The sequence below is a fragment of the Zonotrichia albicollis genome, chromosome 31 (genome assembly GCF_047830755.1).
Source record: "Zonotrichia albicollis isolate bZonAlb1 chromosome 31, bZonAlb1.hap1, whole genome shotgun sequence".
NCBI classification, from domain to species: Eukaryota; Metazoa; Chordata; class Aves; order Passeriformes; family Passerellidae; genus Zonotrichia; species Zonotrichia albicollis.
The window spans coordinates 4,091,540-4,119,219 of NC_133849.1; the positions used below are offsets into that span (position 1 = coordinate 4,091,540).

General features: G+C 54.1%; 1 protein-coding gene and 2 pseudogenes across 1 annotated transcript; all 3 read right to left on the reverse strand.

Annotated features, from left to right (window-relative positions):
• LOC141725778 (uncharacterized) overlaps positions 1–27,680 on the reverse strand; it is a 349,911-nt pseudogene that overhangs the window by 258,265 nt on the left and 63,966 nt on the right.
• LOC141725748 (uncharacterized) lies at positions 404–17,609 on the reverse strand. The gene is made up of 6 exons (XM_074529782.1): positions 17,529–17,609; positions 16,469–16,578; positions 16,270–16,340; positions 13,361–13,527; positions 12,428–12,527; positions 404–1,881 (listed from the first exon to the last, which is right to left on the reverse strand). Exons 1-6 carry the CDS (start codon positions 17,607–17,609, stop codon positions 1,043–1,045), a joined length of 1,368 nt encoding a protein of 455 aa, XP_074385883.1. The 3' UTR covers positions 404–1,042.
• Positions 18,899–20,842, reverse strand: LOC141725749 (class II histocompatibility antigen, B-L beta chain-like; annotated as a pseudogene).

Genomic DNA, 27,680 nt, shown 5'->3' on the forward strand with positions numbered 1-27,680 from the left:
AGCCATGAATATGGAACGGGTTGATGTAATGGGAGAGAAGGACCAAGGCCAAATGTTCTTATGGCCACCAAGACCCCCAGGTTATTTTCAGAGAAAATCTCTAATTAATCTGGTTTTAATTACATCAGCCTGTTGCCTATTCATAGACCCTCATGCACATCCATAAACTAATCTACATACTTCCAGAACTACTTTACATGGCCCGTCTTTGGGGGTGTCTCCCCATTTCAGGAGGCTCCACTGAAATAGAAAAGGAAAACCCCCTCCCTTTGATGATGATGATGATAATGATGATGATGATTATTATGATTATTACTATTATTATAATAAGTAATTTTGAAATAAGGGGTTCTCAGGCAAAGATACGGGAGCAGAAATAACAGTTCTTTATTAGGAAAATTAAAAATACAAATGCAGTAGTACAAACAAAAAAAGACAGTGACACAGTCAGAATCCTATGGGGATCCAGTGAAAAAGGTTGATCATCTCGAAATACAGTAGGAAAAGATTTATCCTCTGGGAATCCAGTTGGAAAAGACTGATCCTTTGGGAACCCAGTGGGAAAAGTGCTGATCCTTTGGGAATCCATTTCTTAACTCCCAAAGGCAGGGCAAAGGCAGGGCTGTGGAGTTTTTATAGGGCATGCCAAGGGTGGAGTTGGGGTTTGGGTCAGGGGAGGAGTTCTTAGCAACACAAGAACGGTGAGATCAAATTCCTGCCTCTTAGCAACAGCAGCACTCCACACAGAACGTGTACCCAAATCCTAAATTCCCTCTAAAATACCTGAGAAATTATGCAATGTCAGATGTATTCGATGAATTTCCTTCATTTAAACCAGTTTTGGGTGTTTTTAAATGATGAAGGTAAAGCAGAGGAAAATTAAGGCCAAATGAAAAGGCGAAGCAGCCAGGTGTGTTCCCAACATGGATCACAGGGAATGTGAGTGACCAGGGCTGTGCCCAAAGTGCCTCCTCCAGTGGGGGATGGAGCTGGAGCAGCGCACGAAGCTCTGCCTGCACTCGGGGCACTCGCAGGGCTTCCCTTAGTGGTGCCTCCGTTGGTGTTGGGTCAAGTTAGAGCTGCTGGAGAAGCTCTTCCCACACTGGGGACACTCGTAGGGCCTCTCCCCAGTGTGGATGCGCCGGTGGGTGATGAGGGTGGAGTTGTGCTTGAATCCCTTCCCACAGTCGGGGCAGTGGAAGGGCCTCTCCTCTCTGTGAATCCAATAGTGCCGGAGGAGACTGGAGCTGTTCTGAAACCTCTTCCTGCATTTATCACACTCGTAGGACCTCTCCCCGGTGTGGATGCGCCGGTGGGTGATGAGGTGGGCGTTCTGCCTGAATCCCTTCCCACAGTCGGGGCATTGGAAAGGCCTCTCCTCTCTATGAATCCAATAGTGCTGGAGGAGATGGGAGCTTCTTGTAAACCCCTTCCCACACTTGGAACACTCGTAGGGCCTCTCCCCAGTGTGGGTCCTCTGGTGGCTGATCAGATTGCAACTCAGGCTGAAGCTCTTCCCACACTCCCCACACTCATAGGGCCGTTCCCCAGTGTGGATCCTCTGGTGCACAATCAATTTGGATTTCCACCTGAAGCTCTTCCCACACTCCTCGCACGTGTGGGGCTTCTCCCCATCATGGAGCTGCTCATGGAGCACCAGCTCCGAGCTCTGGCTCCGTCTCCGGCCGCCTTCCCAGCCCAGGCTGGCTCTTTCCCCCTCAGATCCCCGCCGGCTGCGTTTGCAGCCCCTCCTTGTGCGGCATCTCCGGGGCTTTTCCTCCCCGTTGGCTTCCTGCGCCGTGGAGCCGCTCAAAACGGCCTCTTCCACCAGGTTCTGCCGCGGGCATTTGTCCTCCCTGCTCTCCATGCTCAGCTCCTGCTCTGGGGGAGGAAGGACAAGGACAGGATGGGATTTGCCTCCATGCCACAGGCAAGGGCAAGGAGATCCCCCAGGGCTGAGCTGCAGCCGGGGCCGTGCTGGGCTGGGAGATGGAGCAGCACAGAGGGGAAAGGGGCACTGACTTCCTCCTGTGGTGGTTTGACCAGGAAGAAGTGGGAATTCTGGGAAGCTGTGGTCAAACCAATGGATGTTCGAGAGTTTGATACTGGCACCTGGTGTAGCCAGTGGGGTTTGGACACACCTCCGAGAATACACAGGGGTTAAAAAGCAGAACTCTGCCCCTGGCAGGCTCTCTTGGGACGTCGAAGCGAAGAGGTCAGATCACCCTCCCCTGTCCAGCCGCTGCTGCTGGGCGGGGGAGGGGCAGCCACGTGGTAGGCCCTGGGCCTGGACAGAGATGGGAGGTGAGGAGGCCCCTCGAGGATGGAAGGGTGGAAGATCCCAGGGAGTCAGCCCTCGGGCAGCCATTTCCCCCCCCCCCAGGAGGGAGAGAGAGAGCCGGCGACACCGAATGTGATAGCAGCCGGCCCAGGAGGAGAAGGGGGTGGAGAGTGCCCGGCCGGAGCGGCAGCGTGTGTGGGAGTGCCGCAGCTCCCGGACAGACAGAGACTGAAAGTTTTAACCCCTTTCTTTCATGATTGGGGCCTTGCAAAAATGCTAATCCTCCTCGAAGCTGAATGAGAAGGGAGATAAGAGATGAGATGAGACAAGGACCTGGCCCGAAGAACGTGGAGATGATTGAATGGGGAGAGATGATTTGGAGTGGCCTTTTGGCTGGACTTTTCTTGTGGCCATGGACTCAGTTGTTCCTGTGACACAGACTGCACTTAGGGGGAAGCAGTGGCTCAGAACCAGGAGGGTTCATCGTGAGGACCCCCCGGCCCCAGGGGGTTGGAAAAATATGGGGGGGACAGATGTCCCAAAGCAGAGACTGTGCCTTTTTGGAGTGAGACAAGGCATCCTTGAAAGACAACCCTAAAAGCAGCTCTGGCCATGCGCAGTGGTGAGAGCACTGGGCATGGAAGGAAGATGTCACAAGCGGCAAAAGGACTTTTTTCCGGGCGGTGCCGAAGTGACAGGGAAGCACACGAGGTTTCAGTGTGTTTCCAGGGGAAGCCTATGGAACAAGAAGGACTCCTTTCCTCTTCATGAACTGAAGTTTGAGTATACTAAAGTGTGGTGCCAGGCTGGGCAGTTGGTGATTTGGGAGAATGTATCGGATTGGGAAAGTCAGGTAGTGGGGAGGAGGAAAGTGGTTTTTTGTAAGGTTTTCAATTTTTTTTTCTTTTCCTTATAGTTTTTCCCTATTTTCCTGTAGTTTAGGTAATAAAGTGTTCTTTATGTTTAAGTTGGAGCCTGTTTTGCTTATTCCTGGTCACATCTCACAGCAGACACCAGGGTGAGGGCATTTTCATGGGGGCACTGGCTCTGTGCCAGGCTCAAACCATGACACTCCTCACCTGCCTCAGTGTCCCAGGGCATCTTCCTCTTCCTCGCAGCCTCCAAGGCCTGGGCAATGGGAAATCCTGGTTTGGGGAAAACGACAGATGAGCGCGTTTGTAGGAGCGTCGGGGGGTAGGACGGTCGGGACGGACGGAGACGAGCGAGCTCTGCAGCCAGGGCGTGGAACTTGCGGTTTATTGCAAAGGGCCTGGGTGCAGGGCCCTGCTTGGAGCTGCCAGGCACAGCTCGGAGCAGGCCCGAGAGAAGAGAGGGGTAGAGAGGGGGAGAGGGTAAGAAAGTGAGAGGAGAAGAGTGTAAGGGAGGAAGGGTCCTGTTACAATTCAATAAATTTTCTTCTGTGTTGAATATTCTATTTCTCACTAACCAATCCAGTACAAGATACAAATCCTATAGCATTTACATACAGCCTGTAAGAATCATTACATCACCATGCTGTGTTACTTTTTCAACCCTAAAAACTCCTCTTTGGACCCCTTCTATTGAGCTAGTGGGGTCTGCTCTGACCCTTGGGTCTGTCTGCAAACAGAGAGAATTGTTTCATCAAAAGGGGATTACCTACAGTCGGGCCACACCATTGCTTTCCAGTTGTTCACTTACTAAGATATCTCAAAGCTTGCTTTTATTACAATCTTCCTTATTCTTCCTATATTCCCAAAATCTTTTGCCAGACAATCATATTTATAAGGCTTTTCTGTTTCATCTTCCCCAAAACACACTGAGTTTGAAGGTCCCTCTGCCCAAGTCCATCTCTACAAGTCACCGGCCATCTGGGCTCCAGAAAAACCTCCCAAACACCCAGATTCAGCCCTGAAAAAGCCTCCCAGGAGTTCCCCGTCCCTGGTCCCTCCCCTCTGCTGTTTGGAGGTTCCCCCCTGTCTCAGCTGCTGGGGGTCACGCTTGGATTGGGGGTCCCCCTTCTCCTCGGTGCCCGCCCTGCCCAGGCTGCTGGCAGTCCCAGCAATGCCAAAAGCTCCCCCCGCTTCGCTCTCCCCATTTCGGGATGCCGGGGCTGTTTGGGCTCCCGGGCTCCCTTCTCCCCTCATTCTCTGCTCGGGGCTGTGAATGAGACGAGGGCTGGTTGTCCCACTCCTGCCAAGTGAGTGCTGGAGTCTCCCACACTGCGTTTCCAACTTTCCTCAAGGGAAGCAGCCAGTAAAGAGACACAGCGAGTGAGAGAATCCCCCGGGGTAACTGGGACTGGGTCTCAGAGAGGGGCTGGACCCCTCGGAGCAAGGGAGCAGAGGAGTTTCCGAGCCCAACCCACTAGGAAATGGGACAAAAGGGGCTCCTAAAAACCTGCTGGTTTGAGGGATAAGAGAGTCCAAGAGCATCCAGAATTAAAACATTCTGGGTTGAGGAATTAACATTCCAAGAGCATCCATGGTTGTGCAAAATTCTGCTGGATTGAGGATATGCTCAAGAGCATCTGGGGTTGGGCAGCACAGCTGGGTTGAGGGATATCCAAGAGCACCAGGACTGGCCAGAAACACCTAAACTTGTAATAGGTGATGTGAAAGTGTAGTATATGGTAGAGATAATTCATGCTACTAATGTATAAAATATAGTAAAATCCACATTATGTCTTTTGACCATCCTGGACAGGAGCAGTGTCTTATTCATATACATCTAGTTCCTGGACTTGGTTGAGACAAACATCGGGGTTTTTAATGAAAGAACAGAAGCTTCCAGGGCGATAATCGCTGGCTTCCCCGGGTCACCAGGTCCACCCAAGAGTGATTAACGCCTCGTCGATTACAGCTACCACAATGATCCACAGCCCCATCCTGATGCATGTGAATGCTGACTTCCCCAGAGTCTACTGACAACATCAGACACCGGGACTGAGTCTTTGTTCACCTCTGCTCAGGTAAAGCCAAGGTTATGCATGGGAAGAGACACAAAGAACATTCGGTCATCTCTGCCTCGAGCAGAATAAACTGTAAAAGAACTCGCTGTGTCAGGCAGCATTTGTGAACAGGGGGAGACTCTGACATTCGCAGGTCAGATCCGTGTTCACCCAGCACCGAACTCGGGCTCGACGCTCACCCTTGGCTGTGGTGGTTTTGACGACCGATCTTCAGTCGCACAGACAAATTAATAAATCTTTGCTAAATTTTCTTATAAGTTTGGCTCTCGATTTGATCATTTATAACAAAAGGTACCTTATTGTTGTCTTGTTGTGTGTGAGAGTGAGTCACACACAAAATCAGCCTCAGCTTCCCGGGTGGGTGGGAAGGGGGGCTGTGGAAAGAGGAGTGTGTGACCCACAAATAAGCCATTGTTCTCCTGGGCGTGAGGGGGCTGTGGCATAAGGTACAGGTGACCTGCAAACGGGCCATTGTCCCCAGGGCGTGTGAGGGGGCCGTGGCTAAAGAGTGTGAGTGACACACACACAAATCAGCCCCACAGGGGAACGGCACCGGAGGCAGCAGAGTCAGGGCCCTCCCAGGAGGCCCGGAGATACTGAGACCCAGAGGCCACCCCAAGGCCGGGGGGGCCACAGGGAGCCGCGATTCTCTGTCAACAGGGATCCACTCTGTGTCCTGAGGGCGGGAATGAATGTGTGGAAGGGAATGGGAAATAAAAGTGAGTGAATGTAGATGAATGAAAGTATAGGTAATGTATATTCTGTATTTTAAGCTTCACTATATCTCCTTGGAGGGAGGTGTATTGGACTGAAAGTAGTGTGAGGAAAAACTTTTTTATTTTTGTGTGTGTAGTTGAAAGAAAAGTGGTATTTAGGTTGTTAGTGAATGTGAAAAACAGAGGCAGAAGATGAATAGATAAGATCTTGAAAAATGAGACAGAAAACCAGTAAGTAGGATACAGGGAAAAAAAAGAAAAAATAATCCTTTGGGAGTTATGTTAGCTAACAGAGATACACCTCCTTGCAAAACGAGAAAAAACAGGGTATGTAGTAGTCGATGGGAAAAACATGCAAACTACAGAAAAAGGGAAATTAACCTTAAACTAGTAAGCTCAAACTTGTGAATTATATACTTTAAAAAGAGCACTAGAATATTTAACACAAAATAAAAGAACTATATATACTGATTCAAGGTATGCCTTTAGAGTAGTACATACCTGTAAAAAATTTGGAAAGGAAAAAGATTACTTAATTCAAGAAGAAAAGGATTAGTACATGAGGAACTTATTTTAGAGGCATTACAATCAACTAAAAGAGATAGCTATAGTACATATTAGGGACCTCCAAAAGGGAAAGACCCCAGAAAGAGGAGGAAATAATTTGGCAGATCACGAAGCTAAGGATGCAGCAGAAAATGGAGCTGAAAGAGTTACGTTAATATTAACTCCAAACGAGGAAAAAATGGAAATTCCAAAGTTTAGGTTAGCAGAGAAAAAAGAATTAAACAAGACAGGAAGTGAACAAGATAAATCAGGGAAATGGAAACCTCTTGATGGAAGACAATTACCTAATAAAATGTGCTTACTAGGAAAATATCAGAAGAAATGCATCAGAAAATGCACTGGGGTACTCAAGCTTTGTGTGATCATTTTTTAAGGAACTATGGGTGCACTGGGAGTTTTGGATTTAGGATGTATCCGTAATTTGCCAAAGGATAAATAAAAAGGTGATGAGGAAAACAACATTAGGAGGCCCTGAGTTAGTTGGTTGGCCATTTCAAAGTATCCAAGAAGAAGTTTAGATTTTTCAGCTTGTGGGTTTATTTGTAAAAAAACCCCATTTAATCTAGAAGAAAGAGAATATGCCATACGTTAGACAGGAGATTTTAGGAGAATAAAAGTCTTAAAAGTATCAGAAACAACCGAGACAAAACAAGAAAAGAAAACGGGGAAATAAAATGAAGGGGAAGAAGAGGAAAAATCAGAAAGAGAGTGGGATCCTCTGCAGGTCTTGCCCCCTCCGTTCGCGGCCCAGGCGCCTGTCCCGGGTCCCGGCTCGCTGCCCGCCTCAGCTCCGCCTGCCCCGCTTTCCATCCCAGGTGCGGCCTCACTGCCCAGGGCAGCTCCACCTGCCCCGGCGCTGTCGCTCAATTTGTGTGCCCTGCTCCCACTGCCTGGCCCGCGGCCGCTCTGCCGCCCATGCTGGGCAAGATGGGGGTTGCTCTGTCCTGCCGCCTGCTCCGAGCTCACCGCGCCCACCGCACCCAGGGGGGGTCCCAGCCATCCCATCCCCGCCTGCCCTGCCCGTGCCACCTGCGCTGGGCACCGCCGCTGCTGCCGGGCTCTCCCACCTGCCTTTGCTCTGCCGGCAGCTGCCGGATCAGCCGCCATCAGCCATCTGGGGGCTGCCCACGCTCCGCCTCGGGCTCCACGGGAAGATCCCCCTCTGCCGATTCCGGCAGCAGATCCTGCCCACACTCCCACCGAGCCTCGGCGGGATATCCTCCCCTGACCCCGTCCTGCTCTGAGTTACGTCCCCTTGGTAACCACAGCTCCGGCTGTTCAGGGAAACTCTCTCTCTCCACAGGAAGCACCTTATCGAAACACTAGGAGCTCAGTTAAAAGGCAGCCCTCTCCAAATTCTTTCGCGAAACACGGGAGAAAGGCTATAGAAGGTAAAAAAGTGAAAGAGTTAGATGAAGGGATTGCTCTATTTCCGTTCAGAGAGGTTCCCATGGGAGGGATGCGCTGCCCCGCCCCGCGGGAGCCACCAGCGCCCCTGCCGGCCGTGCCCGGAACTGCACCCAAGGGGAAAGCACCGCAGCCCAAAGGCCGGGACTGGCTCCGGGCTCTGTTTGCTGACAGTGCCGCAGCTATTGCTGTTTGTTTGCTTTATTATACACACTAGTAAAGAACTGGTATTCCCATTCCCATATCTTTGCCTGAGAGCCCCTTGATTTCACTAGTCTAAAAATTAAGAAGGACGGGGTTTGCATTCTCCATTCCAAGAGAGGCTTTTTCTGCCTTCCCGTGCAGACACCTCTCTTGTAAAGCAAGACAAGCACCCACAGGCACTGAGGGGGCTGCAGGAGGGGCACAACAAGGCCCTGCAGCACTTGGGCACAAAGGCACAGCAGGTCAATGCAAGAAGGGAGCAGCAAAAGGCCAAGCTGAAGGCAAAGGCCAGGGCACAGTTCGTACAGCCCCTGAGGGATCAACCCCAGGGCCCAAGGGGGCCCCAGCACCCAGGGCACGGGCTCGGCCACAAGCACCTGGCACAGGCATTGCCCTCCTCGGCAGGGGAGAGCCCACCCAAACAGCCCCTGGCAAGGAACCAGGGCTCCAGCTGCAGGGCACAAGGACACTGCAAGCACAGACAGCAGCACCCTCAGCACCAGCAAGTCCACCCCTTGATGGACATGGATTGGCAGGGCTGTCACAGCTCCCATCACACCAGGGACCCTCCACACTGCAGTCCTTGAGAGCATTCAGGGTGGGTCTGCATTGAGAGGAGGCATTTCCTGATGGACACAGGGGCCTCTCAATCCACTCTGAATCTTAGATCTAAGGGGAGGAAATGCCAAAAATGTCTCTGATTATTCAGGGGATTAGTGGGAAAGATGTGTGGTTTTATTCAACCACTGTTAGCAGAAGTCGGAGATGGGTCTGAAATGCATGAAGTTTTATCCGCTCCTAATTGTTATCATGATTTACTGGGAAGGCATTTGATCGCTAAACTCGTAACGCAAATTAATATTACAAAAAGTGATACAAAGGCCAGTTCTGTTGTACCTCTGTGCCAAATGTCAGGCACGGCCTATGCTGAAGTGAACCCAGAAATGTGGGCAGCCCCAGGGAAATAGGGAAAATTAGATATGGAGCCTCTACAGATTACTTTAAAGCAACCAGGACAAGCTATACCCTGTTCCAAGAGACGGAAGGAAGGGCTCGCAGCCTGGTATTGAGTCCCTCTTAAAGGCAGGGCTCTTGGAGCCAAGGATGCCTCCCTAGAACACTCCTATCCTGCCAGTCAAACTGGATGGATGGACAGAAGGAGGAAACACAGAATTTTCAAGTGTTAAAATGAAGATTAACTAAGGCGTCTGGCCTGGGCCTTCCAGACAGGTTAAAAATATTTGAATTATAGGTGGATGCGTAACAGGGTCTTGCCAAAGGAATTCTTGTGCTAAAATATTTAACTCTATATAAGATCTCCTACAGTTCAAGTCTGGCATCAAGTTCAAGCTCTGACAACCAAAAGAGCCTCTAAATGGATGAGCAGGGCTCGGTTATTACAGTATGAAACTTGTTCAATGGCACAGGAGGATTTAGAACTGAGGACAGGGCAAGGGTTTAACCCAGCCTCCTGTTTGAACAGCCTGGAGAGGGGCTGGCAAGGAACCCAGGACTGCACTCAAGGGACAGAGCTCCAGACACAGGCTGGGACAGATTGATGATGGGACATTCCCTGATGATGGGACATTCCCTGGTCTGAGGGAGAAACTGTGTTTGTGGATGGCTCTGCAAGGGCAGCAGAAGGGAAAAGAGCTACAAGACAGGCTGTTATTAAGGAAGGGCAATCAGACACTGCACAGGTCACCGCCCCATGCTCAGCTCAACCCGCGCAGCTGTGGGTGCTTGTGAGAGCCTGGCACTGAAATGCCCTGAGCAGGAAGGCTTCAATATCTTCTGCTGACACCATGGCACCTAACAGGGGGGCAAAAGCAATTCTCACTGCTTCAGCAACCACTGGAGCAGATATCAAGGGATATTCTCCCACAGCAAGCTGGGCTGGCACACAGCCTGCCCTGGCACTTTGCTGCTGCCAACACCCAGCCAGGACATCGGCTCCTGCCTAAGGAGTGCAAAGCAGCACCACTGGTGGCCAAGGGGCCCATGCCAAGTGTCCCTGAGGCCAGAAACAGCCGCCAGCACAGCTCAACACGGGGGGACCCCTCAGCCTGGCCTCAAGGGCTCTGAAGCCCCGGAGATTTGCACTTCCCGCCTGCAGCAGGAGGATGGGAGGCCGCCCCTGAGCCTGCCCTGAAGGCAACGCAGCAGCAGCCAGGGCTCCACAGCAGGCCAAGCCCCTGCGCCTGCCCACAGATCCTCGCCTGGAATCCTCTGCAATCCTGGCCACCCTCCTCTGCCATCTCCAGCCACTGGGGCCAAGCCTTGCTGCCACTGCTGCAGCTTCAGCGCTGCCTGGGCCTGCACTGCCACAGCTGCTGGGGAACACCAGGGCACAATTCCACTCTGGGGCTCACTGACACCCACACTCTGGGCTGCCTGTCATTGCACTGCTGCAAAATATACCATGTTTTGGTTCTTTTAAATCTTATTCCTCTGCTCAGGCTTGGTTTGTCTGTGCCTTGGGGAAATGAATTTTTAAGGTTCTATTTAAGGGATATTACAGCACTCAATAGAGATGAGTTTAACATCTCAACAGACTGGGAACAGCTCAAAAAACACCCACAGAGATAACGACCAGCAACAAAACATCAACATTGACCAGCAGCAGGAAGTGAAGCTTCATTCCAGGCAGCTTCCACAGGAACTTTAAAAATGGAAATTAACACTGCCGGCAAAATGCACCTGGGTCTCTTGCCTGGGGCAGGAATTGGGCTGATTCCCTCTGCCCCTCACCCCAAGCTCTGCCTGCTGGCACTGATGGAATTTGCACAGCTCAAGGCAGAGCCCAGGGGGAGGATATCTGACCCTGCAACACAAACGGGTGAAGCTGCAAAGGGAAACAGCACATGGAGAATGTTGGGAAAACTTCACTATAAATAATTGAGGGGAATCATCCCTCTGCCCACTCCAACGTGCTGGCACTGTCTGTGTTATATAGGGTATATTAGAGCAGTGGGGGTTTTTTGCTACCAAAAATTCAGGGAAATCAGTTGGGAATCCAAGGATTTGATTATTTAGTTAGAGAAAAGCAGTCAACTGATGCAGCCCTGGCTGGAGAGAGCAGCCAAAAAGGGGGAAAAGATGACCGGCCAGGAAAACAAATCCTACAACACCATCGACCAGGCCCTGGGAACCCGAACCAATTCATATCAGGAGCCACAGAATCCATTTCTCATTTCAATGGCATCATTAGATTACAAGCTGCCCTCGCTATAATAACCAACCAGACAGCTCCAGCTCCTGACCTTCCTGCCGACCAATCCACTGAAATGAGGAACCCAACACTTAACCATGGGATGGGATCAGATCATCTGTTAGCAGAAAGAGGAGGAGTTTGTGGACATTTAAATTATTCAAAATGCTGTTGGCAAAAAGATGCCAAAGGAAAAGTGGTGAAAAAAAAAAAAACCAAACTGAAAACGACAGAAAAATTAAGCAGCTCATGTATTGGTCCAAACGTGGAAAGGATGGGAAGGGGACACGGTTTTGTAGCTCCCTGGCAGACCATGGGTTAAACGAATGCTGTTTCTCCTCTGCAGTGCTGCAGCAATTCTCATCTTTTTACCATGCTCCACACCTTGAGAGTGCAGCTCATTCAGTAGGTGAGCGAGGCACCAGGGATTAGTAGATAAGGAAGTAACTGGGGGAAACCACCAGCTTCAATAAATGTTACTAATTAAAAGGGACTGCTGCTCACAGAAAGTCCCGGTGAATTCCTGAAATTCCAGAAGAACAAAGATTTAACAGAGCCGTGATTATCGGATATTTTACGAAAGTGGGGGTGCACAATAACGAGGACATGCCGTTGGCGGATCGGGAGGTCTGAACCTTCCAAGCACCTCAGCCAGTGGGCAAAGGGAGAGGGAGATGAGCCCGGGAAAATGAGGATACAAAGGAGGCTGCGAACTACAAAAATGGCAGAGAGCACACGGCAAATGCCCCACGGCCTCTCCCTCTGCTCAGCAATAAAGTCACTTTTACAGGACTCCTCTGTCTCCTCTGCGCACAGAAACCTCCGGCTACGGCAATTTCCCCGCACAGCCCCAGGCACGGGGCAGCCCCCTCTGTCCCAGCCACAGCAACCGGGCCGAGCCAGCGCTGCTCTGGCAGCGGCTCCTGCCGAGGCAGCGGCCGCAAGGAGACCGCGGGCAGCCGCTCCCGCAGCGCCCTCACGCCAGCGGCAACACGGGCCGGGCACGGCACAACGAACCCGCCCGAGCCCCCTGCCGCCCCCGAGGCCCGCAGCCAGCCCCGAGCCCCCGCACAACCCAGCGCGGCTCCCACCTGCGCTGCGGCCGCCTCCGAGCTCCGCCGCCGCCTCACCGCGCTCCGACCGCTGCCGCCACTCGCGGGCCCGCACACACGCTCCCCGCCAATGGCGCCGCTGCCGAACCACAGCCGCCCTCAGCCCACCACCAGGGCCCTGCTCCGCCCCGCTCCCACCAATCAGCGCGCCACAACCACGACTGATGGCACCAACGCCCAATCGCAGCCAGGGGCGGGCTCTGCACATGCTACAGCCCTGCCCCTCGCTCTCAGGGTTCCCCAGGCTGCATGAGGGCAGAGTTCGAGCTGAGGAGCAGCCCTGGAACGGCCCAACAACGGGCCCGAGAGGGATTGAGCTGAAAACACAAACAAACTTCTCCGCAGCTCCCGCCACGGCTTTCCCGCCACTGCGGCTCCGGTGGCTCCGGCTCAGCGGGAAGCCCTGGATCCTCACTTCACCTATCCTAATTAGGAGCATCAGTGCATCACTTTGATTTCCCCCAAAAAGAGAAAACCGCCCCAAAGCCCTGTGTGTGAGTCGGGGAGGGGAGAGATTTCTGACAGAAATCGCCAAAAACTCAGAGCAGGGTAATGAGAAGTAAGTGACGAGCCTTAAATCTAGGTTTCCCCCACGCCTCCCTCCTTCCAGCTGCCCCTCCTACCCGGGCAGTGCCGCAGACAGGGAATGGGGCCGGGCTCAGTTCATGCCCCGGGGCTTCTCCCTCTGCTCAGGGACAGGAGTCGTTCCCCTGCTGCACCCTGGGCTCTCTCCCACCGGAGACTTCTCCAGGAACTTGTCTGCAGCCCCATGGATCTGCAGGGAGATCTCTGCAGCACCATGGATCTCTGCATCTGGCACTGCCGTTTTTGGAGGCACCAGGAATAGGCTGAGCTCTGCCTGAAGCTCTAGTCACATTCCCCACACCCTTCCCATCACAGGGAGGGTCTTACCTCCTCACAGCTCCCCGGGCTGTGTTTGCAGTCCCTCCTCGTGTGGGATCTCTGGGCCTTTTCCTCCCCATTGGATTCTTGTGCCATGGAGCCGTTCCAAATGGCCTCTTCCACGAGGTTCTGTGGCAGGGATTTGTTCTCCCTGGTCTCTGTCCGCAGCTCAGTGCCTGGGGGAGGAAGGACAAGGAGAGGAAGAGACAGGGAGAAGGGAAAAGGAGAAGGGAGGCGGAAAGGAAGGAACAAGAAGGAACAAGGGAGGAAGGAGATGGGAAAGGAACGAGGATGGATGTAGGACAGAATGAGGAGAAGAAGGAGGGCAGACAAGGAGAAGATGGGATTTGCCTCCATGGCAGAGGGAAGGGGAAGGAGATCCCCCCAGTTCATCCCTGGCAGGATGGCGTTGGCAGTGAGGCTGTCCTGCAGCGATGCTGGGCTGGGAGATGGAGCAGCAGAGAGGGGAGAGGGGCAGTGATTCCTCCTGCCCTGCCTGGCTGTCCCAGCCTGGAGCGTCCTGGCGCTGCCGAGGCCCTTTTGGTGTCCGGCACTCCGGAGCCCGAAGCTCATGGCTGCTTTACAAAGCTGACAAAGTCGGCAGGATGGGTCTGGGTATGATCTGCAGCAAACTGGGTTTATTGGTACAGGAAAAGGGCACAGAGCTGAACAGGGCCCAGGGACAAAGACAGGGTGCAAGCTGAGGGCACAGGGGGTTTTTATATGGGGTAGTGAGGGTGGAGCTGAGGGTCTGGGTCCAATGGATATGGGGGAAAATGGTGCAAAGGAGGAGTTAAGGGTCAGGTCAGCTAATGGGGAAACAGGGGCAGAGGAATGCAGTGAATTAGGGCCAATGGAGGGACAGAGAGGGAGAACATTCTAGGGAAAAACCAAAAATTGGTAATAGGGTTTTAACCAGGGTAATTAGGCCAATGGGGTAACATAACTTTCCATAAATCAGCATGTGCCTGCAAAGACCTATGGGAGAAGCAAGCTTCTCACCATAACCTTGAAATCTATTCTTCTTATTGGAGACCAGTCCCCCTAGGGTGGGAGATTGAGACTCCCATGGGCCTCCACACCAGTGCATCTTCCTTTTCCTTGCAGCCTCCTTCTCCTCCATCCAGACAAAGTTTAGGATCAACAAATCCTGGCTTTGGGGGAAGAACAAGGGGTGAGCACCTTGGGTTTTGTGAGAAAGGAGCCTCACTCTTTAGAATTTTTGAAAGTTTATTAAGGAGTAATAAGGGACAAATCAGTAACAGCGCTGGGTGCTTGGCGATGGCCAGAGGCACATCGGTTAACCACAGCAACTCTTCTTGTCTAGTTTTTTCATTGTATTGTTCAAATACATATTCATAATGGTTATACACATTCAAACATTTCTCTGAACTCGTTTACATGTTCCAGGAATTCTTTAGGTTGGTGTGACCCCCAACTCACCATTTTAGAGCACATACAGGAATCGTGGATTGCTGTTTTGAGGGTTGTGTGTCACTCCCTCACAAGGGCCCCTGTTCTGTGATTTCAGCAGGTGACAGTTATTGACAGTGGAAGGGGCAGGGGCAGGGGTCCTCATCACATCCCTTCCTTAAATGTTGTCTGACCATGCAGAGGGTTTTAGCTATTTCCACAAGTACTTGAAATGAACATTAGCTATTTCACAAATATCTCTGAAGTGTTATTGTCAGTTATTTACAAAAATAAAAGCATTAATTATTATTTCACAACTGCAGCTACTTCTGCAATAGTTAACATTCTAATGCACACCACATGGCATCCACTTTAATATTTTGCAAAAGCCCAAACTATAATGTGTTTTTCACACTGTCCACAAACTTAAATATCATCCATAAATGACGTTCTGAGGATATGAGCTACACAGGGCCCAGGGCATTGGCCACAAAAAACTGACAAATTTTACTAGAGCAAAAGAAGTTAAAAGTGATTAAAAACTGTACTCGATCAAAATCCGGGTGATTAAGAATATTTTGCAGAAGTCAGTACATAATAGCAAAAGCCAACACTACCCAGTTATTTATAACAAACCCAGGGCAGGTTTTTCCCTTACATGGAGCACTTGGGCCTTCCCCGGGCCCCTTCTGCCCTCGTGCAGAGCCGGTGGCATTTTCCAGCACACCCAGTTTGTAACCAAGAGCCGGGTGCAGCCGAGAAGGCTCCAAGCGCCTCCTTCCAGGCTGACTCTGCAGGTGCCGAGGCTGCTCTGGGCTCTGCCAGGGCTCTGCTGGGGCTCAGCTCTGGGCCAGGCTGGGCCCGCTCTCCCCTCACATTGCTCTGGGCAGCTGAGGCACAGCGGGAGGAGGAAGGGACACGGCAAGGCAGTTGAGGGTTAAGAGAGTTTTTATTCAAACAACTGCCATAACAAAAAGGCTCTCTCCTAACTACCATAAACTACCAATGCTAACTACCATAATCAACTACAGTGCTAACTACCATAAGTAACTACCAATGCTAACTACCATAACTAACCAGTTGTCCTGACTACTATAACCGAAAGCTGTTCTCAAGGGCTTCATCTCCTCTGCTGCTCCCTCAGTTGTTTCGCTGCAGTGATCAGAGGGGTCAGGCTGGAGAGAGGCTTGGCTGATGATAAAAATGGGGGCTGCCCAAAGGATAAAAAGGAAAGAAATGAACTGTTACTTTCCAGAGTCAAGTTCCTCACAGGAACTTGAGGAACTTGACTCTGTTGCAAAAGGACAAAGGGAAATGCTTTGAAACTCGGGAGAGGGAAGCAGGCTCAGATTGGATCTAAGGAAGAATTTTTTAACCAGCAGAGTGGGGAAACACTGACAGAAGGTGCCCAGAGATGTGGGAGGTGCCTCCTCCCTGGAAACATCCAAGCTCAGGTCAGGCAGGGCTCTGGGCCCCCTGAGCTGCTTGAAGATGTCCCTGCTCACTGTGGGGCACCAGGCCCAGATGAGCTCCAAAGGAGCCTGCCAAGCCACAGCAGGCGAGGATTCTGCTTGCTCTGCGTGTGGAACGCAGCCAGACTGGAGACGGTCGGAGGGGGCCCCACAAGAAAAGCCCTCCCTGGCGCTGCTGCTTCCCCTGCAGCCCCTGGCCCTCACCTGCAGCAGCTCCTGGGCAGCCCAGCGCCGCTCCTCGTCCGCCTCCAGGCTGCACTCGAGGCAGTCCCGCAGCAGAGCCGACAGGCGCCGGGGCTGCTGCAGCTGCGGGCTCCCGTTCTGCCGGATCAGAGCGCGAGCCTGCAGGGAAAGCAAACTCAGCGCTCTGCCAGCTCCTTTCACACCCACGCGGGCTCACATCCACCCCGGGCCTCAGCCCCAGCTCCAGGGGCACTTTCCTCCCTGCCACAGATGCTGCTCACAGCTCATTTTGCTATGCCAGCCAAAAAACCCACACCCTGGGACTGCCACAGCCACTGCAACATCCAAATGATCTCGCCTTGAGAGCCAGTTGCATTGGCTGACTCTGTCAGTAGGAACCTCCATCAGAAATAACACATTTTGCTTCTCCAAATGTGGACACCAGCTTTACAGGCCATTTTCCAGAGTCAGTGTGGTCTGCCTGTGGTATTTCAGAGGATTCTTACTTCAAGTGCATCTCTGCAGTGCCACTGACACTCAAGTAAATGCATTCCTGATGCCCCATCCCAGAAACTGCCAGGCAAGAAACAGAAGGTTTGTGATGCTGAAAGCTCAGGCTTGGTGACACAGAGAAAGTAGCTTGGACTAGGAAAGAAATACTTTGAACTATGGGAATGTTAAACAATCATCTTTATGTTTTCAACAAGTTTCCCAGTGAGAAGAATTAGGGGGGTAATCATCTCACAAAACCATTTTAGAAACTCCTGCAGAAAACTTGTTGGGTTTGGGGCTGGGATGTGGGGTTGGTGTGGGGTTTTCTTGCAAGGTAACATTAGACCTGATGCACTTGTTTCGCATTTTCAGGTCATCCTCACAGCCACAAGAGCTGCAACAACATAAATCCCAAAGCAAATTGTTGCTGGAGATTGCAGAATCTTCGTCTGTGCTGAGGCTGGAGTCCTCTGGGAATTCCCTTCCCATGTGCAGAAACCTCCAGCTGCTGCTCCCAGTGCAGGGTCCCCCTGTGCTCACAGGCCTCTGCAGCCACTGCAGAATTTGCCTCTTCCCATGGCCGCCGTTTCCCTGAAGTAAGGAGGTTCTCCTTCCACCATCTCGATGGTCACAATGCCAAAGGCCCAGACGTCCACCTTGGGGCCATAAGGAGATCTGGTCACAACTTCTGGGGCCATCTGTCACAGACATCTTTTGTGAAAAGATTTATCCTTTCTTTAGGACTTTTCCCCCTTCTGGGAAGCTGAGGCCCCAGAAGAAGAATGTAAACAGTGGTGCTCTGCTGATGTGAAATGTAACAGGTGCACCTGTGATTGGCCCATGTTCCATGTTTACAATTAAGGCCCAATCAAAGACCAATCTTTCTCTGGGACAGATCAGAGAAAGCTCTGTGTTATTCATTCTGTTATTCATTCCTATTCGATTCCTAGCATAGCAGCTTCTGAAACTTGTCTCCCTATTCCTTTTAGTATAGTCTTAATGTATTATATATCATAAAATAATAAATCCAGCCTTCTGATCATGAAGTTAAGCCCCTCATCTATCTCTTCACCCCTGAAGACCCTTGCAAAGCCTGGTAACAGCCATCCAGTGAGCAGTGCCCACCATGGAGCTGCGCTGGTCCTGCTCAGGGCTGAGCTGAGCGCAGAGGCCAAAATCAGCTGAGGACAGAAACAAACCCTGTCAAAGGCAGCTGGAATGAGGAAACCAAGCACCAAGATTCCCCACTCTCAGTCTCAGAGTGCAGTAGTGAAGTCAGCTGGAAAAGCTCTCAGGGCAGTAGCCAAGGGAAGATGGAACTGGACCCTTCAAGAAACCATTGAGGAAGGGGCGGGGGATGTGAGAGAGAAGAGGGGAAGGAGGCGGGAGGAGGAACGAGGAGGAGCGGGAGGAGCGACTGAACCGGGAGAGGAGAGGTGGGAGGAAGAGGAGGGGGAGATGAGGAGAGGAGCAGAAACAAGAAAAGTAGCGGGGACCCCCCGGCCTTCATCGAGGTGTCCACGGGGGGGCCAGGAAGATGTGGAACCCCCAGCCAGGTGTGGGGGTTCTGACCCCCACAAGGGGGGCTCTGACCCTTGGGGTCACCCGGGATTATCCAGCGCGGATCCTCCCACGGGGGATGGAGATGGAGCAGCGCACGGAGCTCGTCCCGCACCGGGCACTGCGGGATCCGCGGGCAGCGACCCCTCCCCCCGGGCCCAGCCCCCACCCTTTGTCCCCTTCCCTTTGCTCAAATCCGTCCCATCGCCCGCCCCCCAAAACCCTCCCCATTGTCCCCCCAATAAACGGCCCCGGGCCCAACTGGGAAGCTTTATTGGGAGCACTGGGAGCAGGCACTGGGCGGGGGCAGAGCGCCAGCGGGGCTGGGGGGGTACACGGGACCCCCCAAGAATCAGCGGAGCGGGGACGGAGCGGGAGGTCCCGGCCGGGCCCGAGCACACGGGGAGGGGCTGCGGCCGCCGCCGGCTCAGGAGCTCTGTGGGCAGAGAAAAGGGGGTGACACCGGGCTGGGGGCCCCGGCGAGAGCGCACACGCTCCGTCACGGGGGGGACGCCACCCCCGGCACCCGCCCTGACCTTCTTGCGCAGGGAGAAGCCGAGCCCCAGCGCCAGGAAGACGAAGCCCAAGACGAAGCCCCCAATCCCCATCAATATCTTGATGGGGGCGGCGTCCGGCGGCATCTCTGGGGGGTCCGCAGGGCTCAGCCCCCCCAAAACCTCTCACCGACACCCCGAGCCGCTCCCAGTGTCCCCTCCAGGCTCATTCCAGTCCCTCCCAGTCGCATCCAGCATCCTCTAAACCCCCTACCCTTTGCACCCACCGCCCCCAAACTCCCTCCCAGGCACACCCAGCACCCCCAAAGTCGCTCCCAGTGCCCACCAGGACCCCCCCAGCCCCACCCCACCCTCCCCAGCATCCCCCAAACCCCTGCCCACCCCTTGTCCAGCCCCCAGCCCGTCTCCCAGTCCCAGCCCGGCTCTCTCCAGCTCCCTCCCAGTGCCTCCCAGCACAGCCCAGTGGCTCCGCCAGCGCCCCCAGGGGCTCCCCCGTACCCCAGTGCCGCCTCAGGGGCTGCTCCAGGCTGACGTGCTCCACCTGGCAGCTGTAGCTGAGCCCGCACCGGGGGGGGGGTTTCCAGCAGCACCAGCAGCTGGTAGGTCCAGTCCCCGTTGGGGACCACGTCGGTGGCCACCACGTGCTCCGAGAGCTCCTGCTGGCCCTGGAACCACCTCACCTGGATGGCAGCAGGGTAGAAATCCATCACGGAGCAGAGCAGGCAGCCGCGGCCGGGCTGGGAGCTCGAGGGGGGAACCAGCGAGATGGACACGCTGGGGGGCACTGGGAGAGCAGAGAGAGAGAGCGGGGACACACTGGGATCAGCTGGGGGGCACTGGGAGAGAGAAGGGAGGGCTGGGAATGGACTGAAATGGACTCGGAGTGACAGGGAATGGATTGGGGAATGTGGTGGGAGGGACTGTGGATGGTCTCGGATGGATTGGGAATGTGCTCGGAGGGAGTGGGAGAGACTGGGAGGGAGTTGGGTGACACAGAGAGATGGGAAGGAATGGGCGAACTGGGAGAGAGGGTGGAGTTCTAAGAGTGACCTGTGAATGAACTGGGAAGAGACTGGGAATGGACTGGGAGAGACTGGGGAGGAACTGGGCATGGTCTTGGAGGGACTGGAATGGCACTGGGAAGGATCTTGGCACTGGGAGGAACCGGGAATGAAGTGCGCGGCACTGGGAGGCCGAGTCCGGCGCGAGGCACTCCGCGCTGCGGGTCTGCCTGGCAACAGATGAGTCATGAACACGATGCGATCCTATTGGTTGCCAAGCGTCAACTTTACGGGTCGCTGAAATGGACGCGCGGGGGGGCACCAGGAGGGACTGGGAGGATCTGGAAACCCCGGGGGTCGGCACAAGGAGGGCTGAGAGCTCTGGGCCGATGCCCAGGGAGATTTTGAGGGGCTCCAGGGTTACTGGCAGGGCAGGCCCCGAGGGGACGCACTCTCCCTCGTGCTCACCTCGGCGCTCCGTGATGAACGGGGTAAAATTCTTGTACCAGCACCGGCAGAACCAGTCCACCGCAGTCCGTCTGTCCTCCATGAATACCGCATTGCTGTTCCAGCGCTTGGTCAACTTCTCCCCATAGCGGGTGAACCCCACAAAGTGCCCCACGTCGCTGTCGAACATTATGAACTGATCCCGGTTGTAGATGGATCTCTGGACGTACTTCACCTTCTCCGTGCCGTTAATGAAGTAACACTCGGACTTTGTCATCCTCTGGAACACCCCTGAGTGTGCAGGACACAGGTCAGGGGTGCCAACCCACCACCTTCTCCCAGCATTCCCAGAGCTCCGGACCCACCCCGGATCCCCACTCCGCACCCCCTGAGTCCCTCGGCCGCCATGGGACCCTCCTGCCCGCGCTGCCGCTTCCTCTTTGCCGCCCTTCCCCCATTTCCCCTTCCACATCGTCTCCCCTCCCACCTCCGGCCGCTCCCCAAATCACTTCTGGGGTCCCATTTCCCGATTTTCCCACAAATTTCCCAATCCCCAGCCCCGTCCCGCTCAGATATGGTGTCCCACCTCCGCTTTTGCCCCTTTGCCACCCTCTCCCACCGCTCCCTCTCCTCCCCCCACACCTCAGGCCCTCCCGCTCTCCCTTAGGGGGTCCCCTCCTCCTCCCCCTCCATTCCGGGTTCCCCCCTTCTCCCCCTTCTCCCCCCCTGTCCCAGCGCCTCCCGCCTCCCGCTCACCCGAGAGCTCCGCGCCCGCAGCCGGGGGGGCTCCCAGCACCACCAGTGCCACCAGCAGGGCCCCAGCTGCCGCCCCTCGCCCCATGGCCGGGGCCGGGCAGGGAGCAGCAGCCCCAAAGCAGCCGCGCTGCGCTGAGAGCGCCAGTCCGGAGCAGGGCGGGCTCGGCAGCGCCGCGCGCTCTCATTGGCTGCCGCAGCTTTTGGGGAGCGATCGGCCACGGGCTCTGCCCGGCAACCGATGAGGCAATCCAACGCTCCGAGCTCTCATTGGCTAAGATGCCGCCTGCCTGCGCTCCCATTGGCTGAGGCGTTTCCGGGACGCTGCAGCCCCGGAGGGGTTTTTTTTGGCGAGGGGGAACCTTGGGGCGCTGGGCAGGTGGGAGCTCAGGTGAGCCCAGCAATGCGTGCCCAGGTGCGCGGCATCTCAGGGGTGCCCGTGGCGAGCGGTGACGCGGGCCCGATGCCAGGCACCCCCAGAGCCGCTCTGTCCCTGCCCCCGCAGCCGCACAGGGACAGAAAATGGAGCCGAGGGTTCCTGCGTGGGGACAAGGACCGGGAGAGATCCCTCAGCAAATCCCACATGGGCACAACAGACCCGGCCTGGGAACACGGAGGGAATTTATTACCAACCAAATCACAGCAGCACAAGGAGAAGGGAAAGAAATCTCTCCAACACCTTCCTCCTGCCCAACACAGATCACCCAGAACAGGGGTCACCAGGGCTCTTCCCAACGGGGGTCACCGGAGATCATCCAGTGCAGATCCTCCCTTGGGGGATGGAGCTGGAGCAGCGCATGAAGCTCTTCCCACACTCGGGACACTTGCAGGGCCTCTCCCTGGTGTGGAAGTGCTGGTGAGTGACGATCTCTGAATCCCACCTGAAGCTCTTCTGACACACCAAGAATTCCAAGGGCCCTTCCCCAGTGTGGATCTTGTGGTGCTTGCTGAGGTCGGAGGTCCCACTGAAGCTCTTCCCACATTCCCCACACTCCCAGGGCCTCTCCCCAGTGTGGATGTTCAGGTGTTCCATCAGGCTGGAGCTGGAGCTGAAACCCTTCCCACATTCCAAGCATTTGTGGGGCTTCTCCCTGCCATGAGGCTTCTCCACCAGCTCTGAGCTCTGGCTGCATCTCCGGCCGCCTTCCTGGCTCAGGGGGGCTCTTTCCTCCTCACCCCTCCCTGGGCTGGGTTTGCAGCCCCTCCTCATGAGGGATCTCTGGGGCTTTTCCTCCTCCTCCATCTGGCCACAGCTTGGGAATGACAAACCCTGGTTTGGGGGAAACCAAGGTGGGAGCGCCTTGGAGTAGAGGCTCCTCCAGGCCAGGTCCATCTCTAGAACTCAGCAGGAGTCTTGTGTCCATGAAAAGGTCCACATATCAAGATTTAGCCCGAAAAAACTCTCCCAGGAGTTCCCTATTACTCATCTCTCCACTTTTGGGGTTCCAGAAGTTTCCTTTCCTTGGGATCATGGGGGTCCAATGGCTCCAGGGGTTCTCCATTCTCCGGCATCCTGCTTAGGGATGATCCAGGGGCTTTTGGGGGTCCATGGGGTCCCTTCTCCCCTGATGCTCTGCTTTGAGGTCCCAGGGATCCCAGGGGTCCCTCCTCTCCAGGCTCCCCCCCTTTCCAGTCTGCCGGGGCCCCCCAGCTCTGGGATCGCCCCTCTCTGCTCTCCCCACTCTGGGGGTCCCAGGGGTTCCCCTCCTCTGCTCTCCCGGGGGTCCCCAGGACCAATGTCCTCCCCTGTCCATACTGGGAAATGGCCACGTGGGCCCCCAAAGATCCCCCAAGGGACTCAGCTTTGGGCTCCTGCAAGATCCAAACCTACACACACAGAGGAAAAAACCTCCCAGGGACACCACATGATATTTGGGGCTCAAATCCACAACCTGTGAGCTCCAAACACACCCCAATAAGAAAACCCTCTCAGGGACCCCCCCGATGGATTTGGGACGAGTTCCCCCTCCCCGCTCACCTGCAGGACGAGCTGGAGGCGATGGTCCCGCGGCTGCAGCCACAGGGGACACTGGAACCTCCTGTTCCTCCTGCTCCTGCTCCTGCTCCTGCTCTTCCTGCTCCTCCTTTTCCTCTCCCCCTCCTCCTCCTCCTCCTTCCTAATCCCACCTCCTCTCCAGTTCCTGCTTTCTGTGTGTTTAGACTGGAGAACCTTGCTTGCATTTAGAACTAGAACAAAGATCCCAGATGGAACATGGCTTGCTGCTTTTAGTCCGAACTATCAGCGACTAAAGGTCACGTTTCCTTTGGTTCGGTGCCGTCCTTGTTCCTCCTCAGTGTTGAGGCTGGGCTATGGGGTGTCCTTGTTTGCTGCATTTTCCGAGTTCCTCTTGCACCCTTCGGGCCATGGGCTGTGCCCTGGGAGGGTTCTTTGTGCTCCTTTGTGACACAGGAGAACCTTCCAGGCGGTTTCTGCGTGAGCTGCTGCTGGGATGGCACAGGAACAGCGCCACGTCCCCGTGGTGTTCCCGTTGCTGTGGGACACGGAGGCCTCAGTGCCCAGAGTGGCTCTGGGCTCGCTGCCGGAGGATCCTCCTGCCCGAGGCATTCTCAGCAGCCAGCCCAGCCCTGACGGGTGTCCGTCTGTGCTTGCAGGGCTACAGGCTGCAGACGTGTGCAGCGCAGCCAAAATGATGCAGCACGTGGCTGCTGCAGTTTGCACTGTATACTCTGTGGCTTATTCAGGGTATTTTTTAACCCATTTGGCACGTAAGTCGAGGTTTTCCTTTGCTGCAGCATCTGTGGCTTTGGGCATGCTATGTGCTTTCTGTTCTTCCTCTGGAGCTGAGCTGACTTTGGAACCAAATTGCCATGAAGACACCATTGCTTTGGGAGAGCTCCTGCCAGCAGCTGCAGCTGAAAAAGGGGGTGTCTGCAGCCAGCGGGGCGTGCACGGCATCTGCAATGAGCCCTGGGGGGTTCTGTTCCCTCAAGCAGGGAGTCTGTGCCAGCAGAGCCTGGAACTCCCTCCCTTTGCTGCTCCAGCCAAGAACTGACCCAGCCCAGTATTTTGTGCTGTTCTCTTGCTTGCTGTGGGAAGGGACTGTGGCTCCTGGAGGGATGCTGTGAAAGCAAAATGCTCTCTCGGGGTTGTCTTGCTCCGTGGCATTTCCCACTTCTGGCAGTTTTTCTCCTAACAGCATCTGGTTCATGTTCCCTCTCCCGTTGCAGGGCACCTCATGTCTGGATTCCGAGCAGCTCCTCCTTTGGTGAGTGGGAAAGGAACCTTTGATATTTGGAATTGTGCAGCAAGGTGTGAGCTCGGCATGTGGCAGCCCAGTGCCAGCCTGGGAGGCTGAAGGAAAGTTCCTGTCAGTGCCTGCAGCAGCAGCAGCAGTAAAGGGATCCCCGGCAGTTTTCTCCTTTTCTGCTGAAGAGCTTTTGAAGAGCTGCAGGTCTGGTTTTGCAGGCAGAGGATTTCTTGCTGGCTTTAGCCATGGTGGAATATCAAATTCCCAACAATAAGTGGCAATGTTGATTTAAGCCCATTGGTAGTTGGAACAGCTCCAAACCCAATTTCTGCTTAGTGCAGCTGGATGTGCAGCTGAGGATAAATAAGGCGATAACTGAGATAGAACTTCCCGTCCCTCACGCTGCCGTCTGTCCACAGGGCACAAAAGCAGCACCAGCACCTCCTGGGGCTCCCTCTGCTTCCAAAGAGGAAGCCAAAGAGGAGGAAGACAGCAGTGAGCTTCCCGCTGCTCTGGCGGCCGATGGTGAACTTCCCTCAGTGCCGGGAGATGACAGTGAACTTCCCGCTGCTCTGGGAGACGAGGCTGAACACCCCGCGGTGTGGGAATGCAACGGCGAGGCTCCCGCGGGGTGGGACAAGGACAGGGGACATCTCCCAGCGTGGGATGAGGACGGTGGATGTGCCCTGGTGTGGGACCAGAATGGCCAAGCTCCCATGGAGTGGGATGAGGATGGAGGACATCTCCCAGTGTGGGATGAGGATGGAGGACATCCTGTGTCTTGGGAAGAGGAGAGTGGGAAGTGGACAGTGAGCATCCCTGGGCTTGGAAAGATGATAGAGAAGCTGCAGCATTTTGGGAAGAGGATGGAGAAGCTGCAGCATTTTGGGAAGAGGGTGGAGAACCTCCCTCTGCTTGGGAAGAGGACAATGAAGCTCCCTCCGCTGTGGGATCCTGGGCTGAACATTCTGACAGCAGCAGAGCCCTGCAGCCAGAGGGGAGAGGGGAGTGGTGCCTGATGCAGCTGAGTACGTCTGCTCTGTCCCTGGGTGCCCGAGCAGGTGCTGTGTGTGTGTCTGGGCATCGGCTGCACCCAGGGTTGCTCTGCAGCTGAATGTCACCGAGCCATTTATTGTCCTTCCCCAGCTGACACCAAGGGGCTCACGGCCCCAGGGAGTGGGGCTGGTTCTGGCTCTGCTGCAAGGCGGGCTCTCACTCTGGGAGGGAGCGTCTTCCACGTTTTTTCTTTCAGGGAACACCGTGAGCGAGGCGGAGCCTGCCCAGAAATACCTGGAAGTGGAGCAGATTGGCCAAGGGTAAGTGCACGGCAGCTGCTTCTGCACAAGCAGGGCTGGGGGTTGTGCTGGTGCAGGATCAAGTGAGGGGTCAGGAGAGCTCCAAGCACCTTCAGGCACTGGGCTACCATCCTGCTGTCTCTCAGTCCTGATCAGAATTGATAACTGTGGTCAGAAGGCGCCGTCAAAGGCCCCTGAGGCTGGCAGTGTCCTGCCTGCAGCAAGGAGCAGGACCTGGAAGATCTTCTGTCCCTGGAACTGGATTGCCTAAAAGAGCAACTCACCATCTGGTGACTGTCAGAAAACAGTTCTCAAGAAGATTTCTTTCAAATATTTTCCTTCAAAAAATATCCACTGGTCAGGATTACCAACCTAATGGTTTAGAAACAGAAACCACAGATGAACTAATAAGTGCTCTACTCTAGCACAGGTAGCAGACCCCATACATTCAGTAACAGACACAGAGTTGATGCACTCTGGGGGAAAATGCATCACCTGCCTGAGGGCAGGGCCCTTGTGGAACCTGCAGGTCTTAGGCAGGAAATGGAAAAGGATGAAATGCATTCTTTTCCAGTTCTTTAGACACCTGTCCGGTTTTCGGATGTTTGGATGGCCTGGAAAGGCCCGGGGTGGCCCTGGGGCAGCCCGCGCCTCAAAGGAACAGAAGAGGCTTCAGTTCCTCTCTCGGTCTCCGTGTTTACCAATTGTTTATCTAAAAGATTTTCCCTCGGCCCGACAGAGGTCCGCTCAGCAGCCAGCCATGAGCACACTCCCCTCCCCTCCGGGCGGTCACCTATCTTTATACCCAAAGTTGCGTATACAATATTTATCATTTTTCCCCAATACCTTTCACCCTTATTGCCCAGTGCACTTTTAGTAACAACCAATCTCAAAGTGCCACCATCACCACAGAAGATGGAGGAGAAGAAGAAGAAGAAGAAGGACAGGACACGCCCCAATTCCTCCATCTTACTTCTCTAAACCCCCCTGTACAGAAATCCTAAACCCTGTGTTTCACTTTCTAACTAACTAATCCCTTCACCATTCACCCCGGTGAAACCCTCCTATCCTCATACAGGTGTCGTCTCCCGTGTAGGATCAAAGTCCAGCCACCAGACACTTCTGGCAACATTCCAGGACTCCCGAGCCCCCCAAGGGTGGTCTCGGTGACTCGGCACCTCAGTCCTGAGGTGCTGAGATCCCACATCTCCCCCTTCTGTTTGCACCAAGAAAACCTCTTTTATTACCCGATTCATGGCGCGTTTTAAACATACAAATATACATGGGACGACAAGTATGAGGACTAGGAGAACTATCAAAACATAGAACCCTACCCTTAAAACTTCTCTCCAAATGGGAGAGATGTCAAAGAAATCTACCAGCTGATCGATCCATGATCCTGTGATCTCGCCAAGCTTATTTATGCTGTCTTTTATATTTTTAATACTTTCATGAATTGACTTTGAATGATCTGAGAGATTCATGCAGCACATCCCTTCAAACTCTTCACACCCATGTCCATGAGCGAGCAATAGATAATCGATTGCCGCTCTGTTTTGAAGAGTCGCCTGTCTTATACCACTAACGTCTTTTAACATGTCATCCAATGCGACAGACACAGATCGTGCATGTTTGCTCAACCAGCAACCCATGCGGTCGATCTGAGTCAAAGCCACCCCTGATGCTGTTTGAGGTGAGAAAATTGCTGTAGCAATACTTGCTTTCTTATCCCAAGAAAATACTTCGTCATTGCAATCTGCCGCATATTTTTCGATTGATCTTTTTCCTCTGTGCCTTTTCTCTCTTAGCATGTTCAAATCAGGCGACAGCATTGAAATTTCCCCAATGCTGCATGGACCTCCCGTGGCATTAGCAGCAATGCCGTGCCAAATTCTGTCCCCGCAAATTAAAAACAAACCCCGTGGCAATTGCACTGGGACTTGGATCGATCCTTCGGTAGTTTTCTCTGTATATTTACATCAAGCTGAT

Bases quoted from the DNA above. Each gene is read 5' to 3' on its own strand.
- LOC141725748 (XM_074529782.1), bottom strand. From the start codon at position 17,609: ATGGCCCCAGAAGTTGTGACCAGATCTCCTTATGGCCCCAAGGTGGAC. The intron at 16,579-17,528 runs GTGGAAGGAGAA...CTTTCCCTGCAG, and splicing joins GCATTGTGACCATCGAGATG to GCTCGCGCTCTGATCCGGCA. The intron at 13,528-16,269 runs GTGAGCAGGGAC...TTCCTCCCCCAG, and splicing joins TCTGGGCCTGGTGCCCCACA to GCACTGAGCTGCGGACAGAG.